The 13,637-nt window shown below is 45.1% G+C and overlaps 1 protein-coding gene across 3 annotated transcripts in view; it reads right to left on the bottom strand.

Annotated features, from left to right (window-relative positions):
* ZFP64 (ZFP64 zinc finger protein) overlaps positions 1-13,637 on the bottom strand; it is a 77,558-nt gene that overhangs the window by 16,195 nt on the left and 47,726 nt on the right. The window contains exon 1 of one of the 3 annotated variants that reach the window (XM_061209129.1): positions 4,770-4,894. The exons of the other annotated variants lie outside the window; for them this stretch is intronic. Within the exon in view, the coding sequence (XP_061065112.1) occupies positions 4,770-4,875 (106 nt within the window). The 5' untranslated portion in view covers positions 4,876-4,894. Of the gene's footprint in view, positions 1-4,769; positions 4,895-13,637 lie in introns of those variants that run through there. 3 annotated transcript variants of the gene reach the window in all.

Below are 13,637 nucleotides of genomic sequence, written 5' to 3'. Positions count from 1 at the left end.
TTTGAAAAAGCCATTTAAGACCATGGGAAGTGCAAACACTAACTGAAAGTTTGATAAGGGAATTTTTTTTTTTTTTAAAGGTGTGAAGATGAAATTAAAGTTTTTAAAAGCATTCTAGTAGTTTAGGGATGGCTTTTTATAAATTGTTTATGTCTGATGTGCTTCAAAATAATCCAGGGAGGGGAAGGCTGCACAGAAGAAACAAGATTGGCCACGTGTAACTAGTTGTTGAAACTGAGCGTCTAGCCCACGAAGTTCATTGTATCATTCTCTCTGTTAGTAAGGCTAAGCTAGGTGAAACTGCTGTTTTTGTGGGCCACAATGATCAGATAATTTCATATGGTTCAATCTAATATGCAGGTTTAAAAATTTCTATAACAAAGCCTAAGTACTCCTAGAAGATTGTAAAGTGATTTCTCTCCAAACAGATTTAAGACCAAGGTAAAAAGAGCTGCTGTCAATATCTTAAGTCTTAAAAAATATATTAACTAGTTTATGAATTACAGGCCAAGGTCAGGGACTTTTGGCCCCAGTTATAGAAGGTGGATTCCATCTTTCTTGCTAGGTTTGTTAAGGTAAACCTTCTTACCATGAGAAGCTGTAGAACACGTTGATCAGGGCTTCAGTTCCAGGCATAGGGTTTGCTTAGCCACGTGCTAGCTGTGTGACTATTGGCAACTTAAGTAAACTGAGGCTCAGAAAGGTTATCTGTAAAAAGGTATCACCGACCTGCCTCAGAGTTAAGAGATGAACAATGTAAATTCTTGGTACAGGGCCCCGCCTCCACTGAGTCAATGCTATTACAGGGCTTCAGGTAAAGGACTGCAGGTATCACATCCAAGTAGCTGTGATGCTTGAAGCCCCCTAACAGGGTCTGAACAACTGACCTAGTCCCGTAGCTTTCAACTGGGGGTCATTTTGCAATACCTGGGGACGTTTTTGATTGTCATGATCGTGTGCCCACGTTTGCGATAGTGGCACCTAGTGGGCAGAGGCCAGGGATGTTGCTAAACATCCTGTGATGCACAGGACGGCCTCCACACCTACATCAGAATCACCTGAATTGCGGGTTAAATGTAGTTTCCAAAGCCTCATCCAGACTTAACTGGGGGTGGGCCCAGGAACCTGCCTTTTTAAAGCACTCCAAGTGATATCCTCATACTACTCTTTAAGCCTTTGCTACTCAAAGGGTGGTCCTCAGAGCACTAACATCAGCGTGACCTGAGAGCTCGTTAGAAATGCAGAACCTCAGGTCCCAGACCTACAGAATCTGCACTTTAACGAGATCCCCAGGTGATGCCTATGCTCATTAAAGTGGCAGAAGTATAACTCCAAGCCAGCACTACTCAGAAACCTGGGCATCACAATCACCTGGAGGGCTTGTTAAGGTACAGGTGGCTTGGGCTCCACCTCTGCAGTTCCTGACTCAGTAGGTCTGGAGTGGAGCTGGCAAGTCTTCATTTCTAACAAGCTCCCAGCTGATGCTGTTGGTCTGGGGACCACATTTTGAGAATTTCTGCTCTTCGAGAGAAGAGATACTGGCTTGGAGGAGATGCTGCTCAAGGCCGCAGGGCTAGATGGATTCAGCCAATTAGAACCCACACTTGCCAGATCTGAAGTCCATCACTCTGCCCCTCAGAGGAAGGCACAAAACCTTGCATTGTTTAGCAATTCACACGTTAAAGAAAGCCATTAAACTACTGAGGGTTTTTAATCCCACAGAAACCAAGGAAGACTGAAAAGCTGAAATCTAAGTGAGAGGCTGTAAAGCACAATGATTTAGCAAACTGACTAGGAAGCCAGGTGATAAGTTCCAAATTCCAATTCTATCCTTTACTAGCTGTGTGACCCTGGGTAAGTTACTCAACTTCCCTGTTCCTCAGTTTCCACATCTGTAAAATGAGGATTATGGCCCCCATCTCACAGGTTTAGACGAAGATTAAGTTCTTTAATGTATATACGTAAAAGAACCTTATACAAGTCAGCACTATATAAACGTTACTGGTTTTATTCACTGATGTGTACACACACGAGCCACCAGATTCTCAGGGAGTGGAAAACACACTGAGCAATGCAAGTTTGAAGACAGGTAGAAGGGAGATGGATGGGTTAAAGCTATCAGAAAACTGTGCCCAAGGCTATAAAGGGTCACCAAGGCAGACTACGGCAGAGGCATGCAGAGCCTCTAAAGGCGACTTCCTCCTTCAACTTTAAGCATCCAGGAAAGCAAGGAAGGTCAGAAGCCTACACTCCTGAGAAAGGTACAGCTGGGGCAGAGACCCTTCTAGTCTGAAAGATGGGGTTGGGGCCACATCTGACAGAACTCAGTAACCCTTTGAGAAACTGTTGATGTTCCTTCGGTAAGGTTGTTTTCCCGCCCCTCTTATGATTGAAGTGACTGAAGTCTACCAACTGACCTGCTCTGCTCTATCTCCTCCAAAAGCTAGGTGAGTTGCAAAGCCATCTGCAAATTAAGAGTGGCCCAACCTTAAAAAAAAAAAAAAAAAAAAGGCGGGCTTCTAGCTCAGCATCATAACAGACCTAAAACGCGTGGAGGGGGAACGTCAGTTGCAAGGCTGCTTTCCCCCCCAGTGGCGGCTGGTGTTGAGGTGCCCTGGCACCCACCATGCTGCACAACACAGAACACCCTCCGCAACCCCTCCAAACACAGGGCAAGGCTCCAGGAGGTGCCCTCCAAGCGCTGTTTGCAGGAAGAAAAAGCAGCCCATGGCACTCACTTCGAACAGCCTGGGTTTATTCAGGAATTGTCTTTTATAATCGCTTCCCCCAAAGACTCAACATCCCCAATACCTCCCCAGTTCTTTTACAGAGGATCAGCAGAAGCCTTGCTCCCAGCCCAGGAACCCCACCCTAGGGTTAGGGTTAGGGTGGAACCCCACTCCGGTTCCACCCGCCTATCACCACTCTAGACCTTGAGCACAAAGACAGGATATTTTGGTTATAGTAGTTCCATCCAGCCAAGCTTTAGGTTTTTTGTTTTTTAAAGAAACTTTTATTTATTTATTGGAATAGGTTATAGATTGTTAATAGTTATAATCCAAAAGTTACTGTGAAAAGTCTCCTTCCAACCCCACTCCCCAGCTACCCAGTTCCCTCCAAAGGCAATGTTGAGTTTCTTGAAACTTTTTGTTTAATTAGCTATTATTTATCTAAAGGGTTGGTTTTCTTTGGTCTTATTTTTAGGACTGTATTTAAAACTAAAGCTTGATGCCAAACTATTAGTTTAGGAGTGACTTTGTTAAGCTTCTGCTCTCCTCCACTGCCTCCCTGGGAGAGTATGGTCATCAAAGCCCACCAGACAGACCTGCTGCTGGAAGTCTGATCCTTCTGGCAGAAGAGACTAGATCCCCCTCTCCCTTTCCGAGCCAGGAAAATGCGCGGGAGGGAGAGAAGGGAAGAAAGTTCTGCTAAAACTCCTCTCACTACCCCCTTGCTAAGCAAAAGGCAGCAGCTACCCACGGGCGGGAGGGAAGGTGGAGGGCAGAGGGACCGTCAAGTAGGAACCTACATTGTCTTACCTGAGTGCAAGATAATCAGAAGGGGAAGCGCCTTAGAAATGCAGCGTCCCCGACTCCACCCCACCCCTGAGATTACAGCAGCGGAGGGGGTGGTGGGAGCCTGAGAATTTAGCGAGTTCTCGAAGCTCCCTACCTGCAGGTTGTTCAGAAGCAGAGGCTCCAAGGCCCACCGGGTGAGAACTACTGCCCCGGGGGCTTAGGGTAGTCCGGGGTCCCTAGGCTACTCCCGGAGCCCCTCTAGCCCGGTGGCAGCCGGGGTGAAATCCCACCGCGGCACTGCCCTGCTCACTCCCCGCCCCCAACATGGCTCCACTTCGCTTCCAGTAGACGTCGAAGTCCTAATCGGAGCCTGGGGCTCCCGTCACTTCTCAAAAGCTCAATCGGACGCGCCTCCAAGCTCCAGCCTCGCTGACGCCCGAGGCCTCTGCACTTGCTGTTCCCTCTGCCTGGAATGCTCTTCCCTCTGCCTGGAATGCTCTTCCCTCGGCCATCTCCACCGCTCGCTCCCTCACGACCTCCAGAGTTTTACTCGACGGCGCCCCCCACGGAGAGGCCTTCCCGGGACAACCCCCTCCCAAGCCCCTCCCAGCTTGATGTTTTCCCCGGCGCTCAGCCCTAACACATCTCACGTTCCACCGCTTTATCTCATGTGCCATCTTTCTCGCCTCCACTGGGCCATAATAAGCTCCAGGAGGGTCGGAATTCTATCCTCCCTGTTCTTTGCCGTGTCTCTCTCCAGCACCTAGCCCCAGGTCCCGGCAGAAGCTCAGACATTTTTCAGACCCCCACCCCCATCCCTCAGGAAAACGCCTGGGGCGCGGGTCTCGGAGCGCCCACCTTCCAGGCACTCAGCCCCAGCCCAGCGCCAAGGAGGTCGGGAACCCGGGTGCCGGCACACCCCGAAGACAGCCTCCAAAGGGGTCTCAGAGCATCCTTCCAACGTGTTCGGGAGATGAACCGTCATTTCATAGCGCTTGGGGGGAGGGGGAGTGGATGCAGGAATCCCCTCGGGGAGCGACGTAATTTACCCGAGGAGGGTGAATTTACGAGGGCGGGGTGTGTGTAATTTACAAAGGCGGGGTCAGCAAGGCCCGAGCTCCAGAACTCGGGTTGGAAGCTTCACCCGCCCTTCCACGCCCGGTGTCCGGGACCTCGCACCCGCGCGGCTCCGGGGAACGTCCGAGAAACTGCCTCCAGCCCCCCGGGCCGGGCGTCCGCAGCACTACTCACCCGGCTCCCCCAGCACCTCCGGGGCCGCCTCGGCGAACTCCTGGCTCTCAGGCTGCGGCTCCTCGGAGCCGAGATGCTGGGGCCTGGCCTGCTTGCGCCGCGACATGGCGTGAGGACCAGGGCTCTGGCGCGTCCCTACGAGTGGCCAGCCTCACACAACCAATTCCCGGAGTTGGGAAATTACCCCCCCTCCCCCCCGTCGGCCGGAGCGCGCATGTCCCGGCAATTCTGCTCCTCAACCGAGCAGGGCGATTTATCAAGAGCCCTGACGGCTGATTGGCCCGGAGCCAAGACCTCGGGACTCCTGGGGAAGCGCGGTCCACACCCGGGAAGCCCGCACCACCTGGGAAGCTCGTTAGAAATGCAGACTCTCGGGCTCCACCCCAGACCCGCTGAATCAGAATCTGCATTTTAACAAGCTCCCCAGGTGATTCGCATGCACATTTAAGTTTGAGAAACCGTGTCTGCATTTTAACGAGATCCCCAGGTGATTCGTTTGCCCATTAAAATTTTAGAAGCACGGCTCTCCTCCAATTTAATGTGCGCGCGAATCACGGGGGATCTCGTTAAAATGCAGATTCTGACTCAGTGGGTCTGGGGTGGGGCCTGAGCGTCTGTATTTCTAACGAGCTCCCAGGTGATGCCGTTGCGGCTCCTGCCGCAGAGGCCGCGCTTTTAGATTCTGGCTTAATTGGTCTGGACTGAAACCTGGGCATTGGTGTACATATATTTTAAAAAGCTTCCCCAGGTTATTCTGAAGGGCAGCCAAGGTTGAGAAGCACGACCTCCACTCGTGGCTGCATATTCGAATTTAAAATTTAAATGAGGCTAGTGCGTCTCCAACGGCAGGGTGAACTTACTGGTCCTGGAAGAGTTGGTCAAAAATGCAGATTCCGGAAGTTTTGGCTTCAGGCGGCGGAGCCCAGGCATCTGCATTTCCATGCGGCGTCTCTCCCCCGGCCCCCGGACTCTGGCGCCCGGGGTCTGAGACCACACGGAGGAAAGAGGCCTGGGGCCGACAGAGGCGCGGGCCCCGCCCAGCAGGTGACTGAGGCGTGGTCCTCGGGGGGCTGAGCTAATTGGCGTTCGTACTCAGACTGGCTGGGCCCCTGATGAGACCCGAGGGGACCCCTCCTTGCACCAGGTAAACGACATCCAACAGGGAGCAAGAAAGCCACCTACAAGCCCCAGATGTTTACTTTCTTCCATTGGGGAGTTACTTAAGGCGGGGCTGTGCCCCAAGCTTGCCCGAACCTGAGAGTCACGTGGGGGCCTTGGTTAATAAAGACCCGTGTTCAGCTCTGAATCCGTGGGGCGGGGACTGGGAATCCGTATTTCTAACATCGCCGCGGTGAGCTTTTCTGCCATGGCTTGCTCCGGCCCTGTGGGGTTTCCCAGCGTCCTGTAATTCACCTTCTGGGAGGTTACCCTTGACAAACCCTAGGGGACTGTCTGCAAGAAGAGCATTTTTATATTTCTTAAAAAAGGAGCTGTTTTCCTCAAACTTCCCGTAGATTTTCAAGTTGTGAATTGATTGTAGGGATGTTTGTGTAAAGCCAGGTGAAGTCACTCAAGGTTAAATTTTCGAGATAAATTTTTAAAAAGCAACTTTTAAAGTTTTCTTTGGGATGTGTGTATATGTGTCTAGGTACACATATATGTAAAGCCATTTCAAAACATACGTGTGTGCTTCTGTTTGTCGTGTGACCTTTTGGAATGTCTCAGAAGGATCTCTAGGGGCCAGTGGTTGCCTCTGGGGAAGTTGAAGAAGGAAATGCACCCAGCCGAGAGGTTGGGAGGCATCTGATACCGCTTTTTACTACTTGAGGTGTGTTTGTATTTGCTATGGATAGAAATAATTTCTTCAGCTCAGGTGCACACAACTGGATTAACCAATCTTTGGTACAAGACCCGTTGTCATCCCTGACCTGTTGCTGACCTGTATTTGTCTGGTTGCTTGTTTGTTGCTTGGCTTATTACGATATAATTAATACCAGGGGACTCACTGACCCAAGCTAAGACCTTAACCATAACCTGCATTTCTCATATATCCCCCTTCATCCCCTCCCCGAATTGAATAGCCATCCACCTAAACCCTTCATTCTTCATTCCTTTGCTTTTTTTTCTTAGCAAGTCTTTTTTGCACCTACATGTATTCCTTAAATTTTAATTTTTAAAGAACTTCATGAAAAGGGTATGTAACTCCAGTAATTACTCCTCCCCCGCATTTATTATATTGCTAAGATCATCCAAATTATCACTGTTGTTCAACCAGTTTGACTGATGTGTAATATTCCATGGTGTGAAAATATCAGTTGGTTCATCTGCCTTCCTGTTGATGGGCACTTGGGTTGTTTCCCAGTCTTTGCCACGTGAATAATGCAGCTATGATCTTTCTAAAAAGTGTAAGTTTCTTAAATGAATGTATACATTGGTTGGATTGTAAGTGACTATGTAAGAAATGATGCCACAGTGGAGGCACCAATCTACACTTCTCCCAGCAAGGTAAGAGGTACCGTGGAGTCACATCCTTTACCACACTCCGTATTGTCAGATGTCTTAATTTTTGCCAATCAAATTGACATACAATGATATTTCACTACGGTTTTGATTTGCATTTTCCTTGAATATATTTCAACAAAAGGCAAAGTAAATTATCAATATTTTCTACAAATATAATGACAGCAACAGATTAAAACTTGCTTCCTGGGCTTCCCTGGTGGCGCAGTGGTTGAGAATCTGCCTGCCAATGCAGGGGACATGGGTTCGAGCCCTGGTCTGGGAAGATCCCACATGCCGTAGAGCAACTGGGCCAGTGAGCCACAATTACTGAGCCTGCGCGTCTGGAGCCTGTGCTCCGCAACAAGAGAGGCCGCGATAGTGAGAGGCCCGCGCACCGCGATGAAGAGTGGCCCCCGCTTGCCACAACTAGAGAAAGCCCTCACACAGAAATGAAGACCCAACACAGCCATAAAAATAAATAAAAAATAAATAAATTAAAAAAAAAAAACTTGCTTCCTTTTTTGAAGGCACTGTTTTAGTATTTTACAGTACATCCATTCAACGTTATGGTCCTAAATTAAGTTTATTACCATGTTTGGTTTTAATGGCTTGATTTCAAGGGTTATCACCGAAGAACTGAAGAGAAAAAAAAAAAACCTCACAGGATATGTAGAAAAAAACAAAGTATCATTGGCTATGCTTAAATCATTGTTCTCCCTTTTTAATCCCATTCACCGGTTACACAAATTGACTATTTTCTTTGAAATCCAGCTCGTAAATTTTCATTTTCCCTGATAATCAAGCTGGGGCTTCTACAAATTAACCTGAAGAGGTTAACCTAAACTATATCTTTAACAACTGGATTTCAAACCCACTGAAGCTCTTTATTTGGAAGATGTTTAAACAGATTAGGAAATTCTGTTGCCAAATTTAAACACGCAGATAGAGGTTTTTACAGGTGACAACTTTTCATTATTTTCAGCAACAAAATCACCTAACAAGGGAATCATGGCCAAACATGCATTTCAAATACTCACTCCATAGCATGTTTCTCTTGGAAACTAGTTACTTTCTCATTCTTTATATGTATATCACCTGTATCCTGATTTTTTTTTTTTAATGGTTGTTAGGTAGTTCCCTTTCTTCAAAAAGAAAGTCAATAAATTTTCAACGCTTGTCCCTTTGTAAAAGAAAAACGGAGTATATTTGTAATTTTGATAACTTAAGCATTTTGCCAAGAGGTGAAGTGTACCTCTGAATTATACAGAAGATTCTCCTGGTCATTCGACATCTTACAAAGCATTACAAAGATTCCAGAGGCAGTATCATGTCATTACGAAGCACATGGACTGGGGCCAGCCTGGGTGAGAATCCTGGCTCTGTTACCGTGTGACCTTGAGAAAGCTGCCTTGTGCCCCAGTGTTCTCTTCAATAAAATGGCGATGCTAATACAGCCAGGGTGGTTGTGAGGATGAATGAATACATATATATAAAGTACATGGAACAATGTCTACTACAGAGGCAGTACTCTCTAAATGTTAAGTTATTTATAATAGTAGGGTAAGAGTTACAGTTATCTGTAAAAATAGCTAATGCTCATCTAGAATTGGTGGTTCCGGGAGTTCCCTGGTGGTCCAGTGGTTAGGATTTGGCGCTTTCACTGCTGAGGGCCCAGGTCCGATCCCTGGCTGGGGAACTAAGATCCCACAAGCTGTGTGGTGCAGCCAAAAAACAAAAAAATTGGTGGTTCCAATGAACTTGGGACAGATATTCTGTTTTATGTGGGAATAAATTGGAAGCACACAAGCCTGTACTGACATTACCCAACCCTTCTTGAGTTGCAGATTTCCATGCCTTTATACCAGTTTCTCTCTCTATATTAAATGAGTACTACAATATTATTTAATATTGGTCAAGTAATTGCTTTCTTTTTTAAGAGAAATAGATAAAAATATAATTGTCTCTCTGATTGTCCTGGGCTTCCCGTGGGGCTGAGCACCTTGCTTGGGTCGTGTTCTCCTAAAGCCACCTCACTTGACTTCTGTCGTTACCACCTAGTATTTTCTGCTGTGGATACAGGAATGAATCAAGAAATGTTTATCCAGGTAAAAGTGATGCCCCAGTGGGGCATAAAGCTAGACAGGAGCAAATCTCATTTCTTCATCTGCCGAGAATTCATTTATTTGTTGAGTCCAGACTGTTGCCTGGCTCTGTTCCAGGTGCTGGGTATAGAGGGGTAGGCAAGACAAACAAGATCCACCAGGGCAGTCAGAGAAGGAAGGAAAGAACGAGTGTGCAGGTCATTTCAGATAGGGGTGGGGGCCATGGTCAAGGTGAAACGGGGTGGCGAGATGAAGAGTGGTAGTAGGGGCGGTACCTGAGTTTCGTTAGAAGTGACCTTTGAGCTAAAACCTGAATATAATAGGCAGCCCTGGGAAGAACCAGGGAGAGAACGTTCCAGGGAGAGAAAACCATACAGCAAAAGCCCCCAGGAGATCAGCTTTCATGTATTTGAAGCAAAGTAAGAAGATTCAGTGACTACCTGGTTTCCAGAGAAGAAAAATATGCCTGTAAGAATTTGAAAAAAAAAGTCCAAGCTCACTTACGATTAAAGAAGTGCAAGTTAAAAATACATTGAAGGACTGTTTTATATCCTGTCTGAATAGAAAAGATAAACACAACCCCACACATATTAGTAAAAGTGAGCGTATGCTGTGATCCAGCTATTCCTCCCCCACTGTACTCCTCAAACTGTGCATGGGCATCACTGGGGACCTTGTTAAAATGCAGATTCTGACTCCAGTGCTTCTCAGACTTTAATGTGCAGAAGAATGACCTGGGGATCGTGTTAAATGCAGATTCTGGGCAACAAACTTATAAGAGGCATTCAGCATCACTAACTATAAGGGAATAAATATTCACCATAAAGTCCTCCTTTTTTTCACCTATCAGCTCAATAAAAATTAAGACTGCTGATAACATCTACTTTTACTAAGAGTGCAGGGAGATTAGTCTTCTAATGCATTGCTAGTGGGAGTGTGAATGGTTATAGCCACTTTGGAGGGCAATCTGGCAATCAGTCTTTAGATATGCCCTGCCAATGGTTTATCAGTTCTGCTTTCCATCTCTTCTCCTATAGAGAAATGCTTGCACATGTGCACAAGGGGACAGGTCCAGGGATGTTTGTTGCAACACTACTGTCATCGCAAACAACTTGAGAAACAACCTAAGTGTACAACAATAGGGGAATGGTTAGATTCAACTGTGGTTTAGCCATACCAGGCAGCAAATAAAAGTAATCAGCCAGTTTTATGTTTATAGGGATGGCTAGAGCTCCAGATATACTGCATTGAAGAGGAAAAGTAAGTTCTACATAGATATAAACACATATTCAAGTCCACATATGTTTTCAGTGGTGAAAATGAAAATCCAGAGGGCAAAAGTCCTGGCAGGATGCACACTGGCTGTGAGTTAAGCAAGGTGGCGGCAGGGAGTAGATTCAGAGGGGAAGGATTGGAGAACCTACAATTTCCACAGGTATGCATAAGAGAACATTATCCTTAGTCACATTTTTTAAAAATAGGGAGTGTGTTCACATACTACTTTATGGTTAAAAATTAATAATTAAAATGACTAAATTATGGTTCTATCATAAAATAGAATAAATTCTTTATGACTATAAAAAGAATAATGTGTTTCTCTGTGCACTGATGGAATATTTTCAAGATGTATTAAGTGAAATATTCAAAAGACAGAAAAGAACACAAACAATGCTGTTGTGTGTATGTGTATATATGTATGTAAATACATATATGTAACAGTATCTCTCTATATAAAATTTAACATATATACATATACACACATACACACATAAACTTGTGAATGCAGAGGAGACCAGGTTGCTGGTAACATGAGTTATCTCTGGGGACAGGACAGCAGTATTTGTGATGCAGTTGTCTGAGTGACGGACATCTTGCTATATACCTTTTTACAGTCTTTTAAGTTTGAAAATTTAAAATTTGGCACACATACAAGAATGTATAAAACATAAATGGGCAATTTAAGGAATAACACCTGAGTAACCATCAGCACCGTAAGATACAGAACATTCTTAGTACTAAAGAAGTCCTTCACATATTCCTATCCATCAGCTTCTCCTTCCTTCTGCCACCTTCTTCCAGGATCGCTAATTTTGTGTAATAATTATTTAAAAATAGTTTTGTCACCTAAATATGTTGCTTAGTGTTGCCACTTGTCGAACAGTATGACTAATTTTCCTTCACTTGCTCCTTTAAGCCTGTGAGAGTCAACAGGTTGCTGCAGGCAGCTGTGGTTCATTCATTGTCACCCTGTGAATGTATCACACTTCATCTACACCTTCATTGCCAGTGGGTGGTCTCCAATTTGTAATTATGAGCAACGTAGCTATGAACATTCTTGCACAGCTTTCCTGATTCACATGTGTAAGTTTCTCTAAGCCTAGAATCTGCATTTTAACAAGATCCCTTAGTGATTCTCATGCATGGTAAGTTTGAGAAATGCAGTGTGGGAGGAATGCCTGGATCAGAGCATATGCTTACGTTCAAATTTCCTAGGAAATGACAAACTCTATCCCAATGTGGCCATATTAATTTATATTCCCATCAGCATATATAACTTTAAAAATTAAAAAAAAGCTAATTAAAAAGTCACTAGGGCACAGTCTTAGTTGAAAATGGAAATAACCACGATACAGATCCTCAGCTCTTCCTCCTCTTTCCCTTCTCCTCCCCCACTGCAGCCCCTTCCCTTCATGGATTAGAATTTGAAATGATGAGATGAAATACTGGAAGAGGATACTGTATAAGCAACAATGTGGATCAGGACCTTTATAGTGAAAACAGCCTCCAATTCACCTGCTACCCCCCACAGGTTTGGAAGTTCCTGAACTGTAAAGGAATGTTATCCAAGAATAGGAATTCTAAGCTTCTAGATGTGGGGCTGGGTGTGGCAGGCCTGAGCTGGTCAGTTGTCTTACCTACTCTTGAGAAAAATGAGTTTCCAATCCTTTTCTGGTGACACTGAAATCTCCCAGACCAACTGTCATTTTCAGGTTCTTTTCGTGTTCCATATCTTACGGCATACAGTCTCCCTGACTGACATATTCTACCAGGGCTTGTTCCAGAACCATTCACTTGTTTACCAAACATTAACTGGGTTCTATCTGGGTGTGAGGTACAATACTAACCTCTAGGAATGCAACAGTAAGCCTTTAAGGAAGTCACAGAGTAATCAAGAGGAGAAATAAGAAAACAGACAGTTACAATACAGTGTGATAAAGACTCACACATGCTGTATTAAAAAAGAAAAGAAAAGAAAAAAAAGACTCACACAGTGGTCAGGCAAAGCTTCCTGCAAGAGGCAGATTCATAACCCCAGAGGTGTAAGAAGAGCAGGTCTTGGGCAGACAGAGAAATGAGGTGAAAAGGGTTCCAGGCAGAGGGAACAGCTTGTGCAAAGACCAGCTATGGCACTTTTGAGGAACCTCGGTCTGGCTGGAGGTGGGCAGAGTGCTGGAGACAGGACATGGGTAGCGAGTAGATGCAAAGGCTTTGTATAGCAAGTAGGGTATAATTAAACCATTTCCTATTTCTCCTTTCCCCTCTCTCCCTTTTAAACTTGGACACATCCAGAGGCAGATCCTAGGCCTGGCTTGGGAAGGTTACTCAACCTCTCCTAACCTGAGACGCAACAACAGTGGTGGTAGTGATGACTATGACGATGGCAGTGAGAAGAGTGAGTATTCACAGAGGCTCACCATGTGCTAAGTAGCATTTTAGAACATATTTTACATATATTATCTCACCAGAGTCCAGCTCTTCAGAGATGTGTGATTTTGAACAAGTCTCTTAACCTCCTCGAGCCTCAGTTTCCTAATCTGTAAGATGAGGATAATAACTCTACCTACCTCAAATGGTTTTTCTGAGTATTAAAAGGGAAATATATGTAAAGGGATTGACAAATAGTAAAGAATCAAGTTTATTAGTTATTATTATTTATTATTGGCAGCCATCTACCTACTACCCTTACACTATAATAACTTTAAAAACTATTTAAAAATGTAATAACCATTATTCTATATTTTATTGAATACCTACATTGTGCCTGACTGGTTTGGGTGATAGATATACCCATCCTTTAGACCAGGATTTGGCAAACTATGGCCTGTGGACCAAATCTGGCCCACTTGCCTGTTTCTGTAAATAAGGCTTTATTGGAACAGAGCATCATGCATTTATATGTTATCTATGGCTACTTTTGTGCTAGAACTACAGAACTGAGTAGCTACAACAGAGATGATAAATATTTACTATCAATTATTTCTGC

Source organism: Eubalaena glacialis, chromosome 13, assembly GCF_028564815.1.
Source record: "Eubalaena glacialis isolate mEubGla1 chromosome 13, mEubGla1.1.hap2.+ XY, whole genome shotgun sequence".
In the NCBI taxonomy this organism is placed as follows: domain Eukaryota; kingdom Metazoa; phylum Chordata; class Mammalia; order Artiodactyla; family Balaenidae; genus Eubalaena; species Eubalaena glacialis.
Note: the sequence above shows the minus strand (reverse complement) of the source record. Positions and strands in the feature narration are given on the sequence as shown.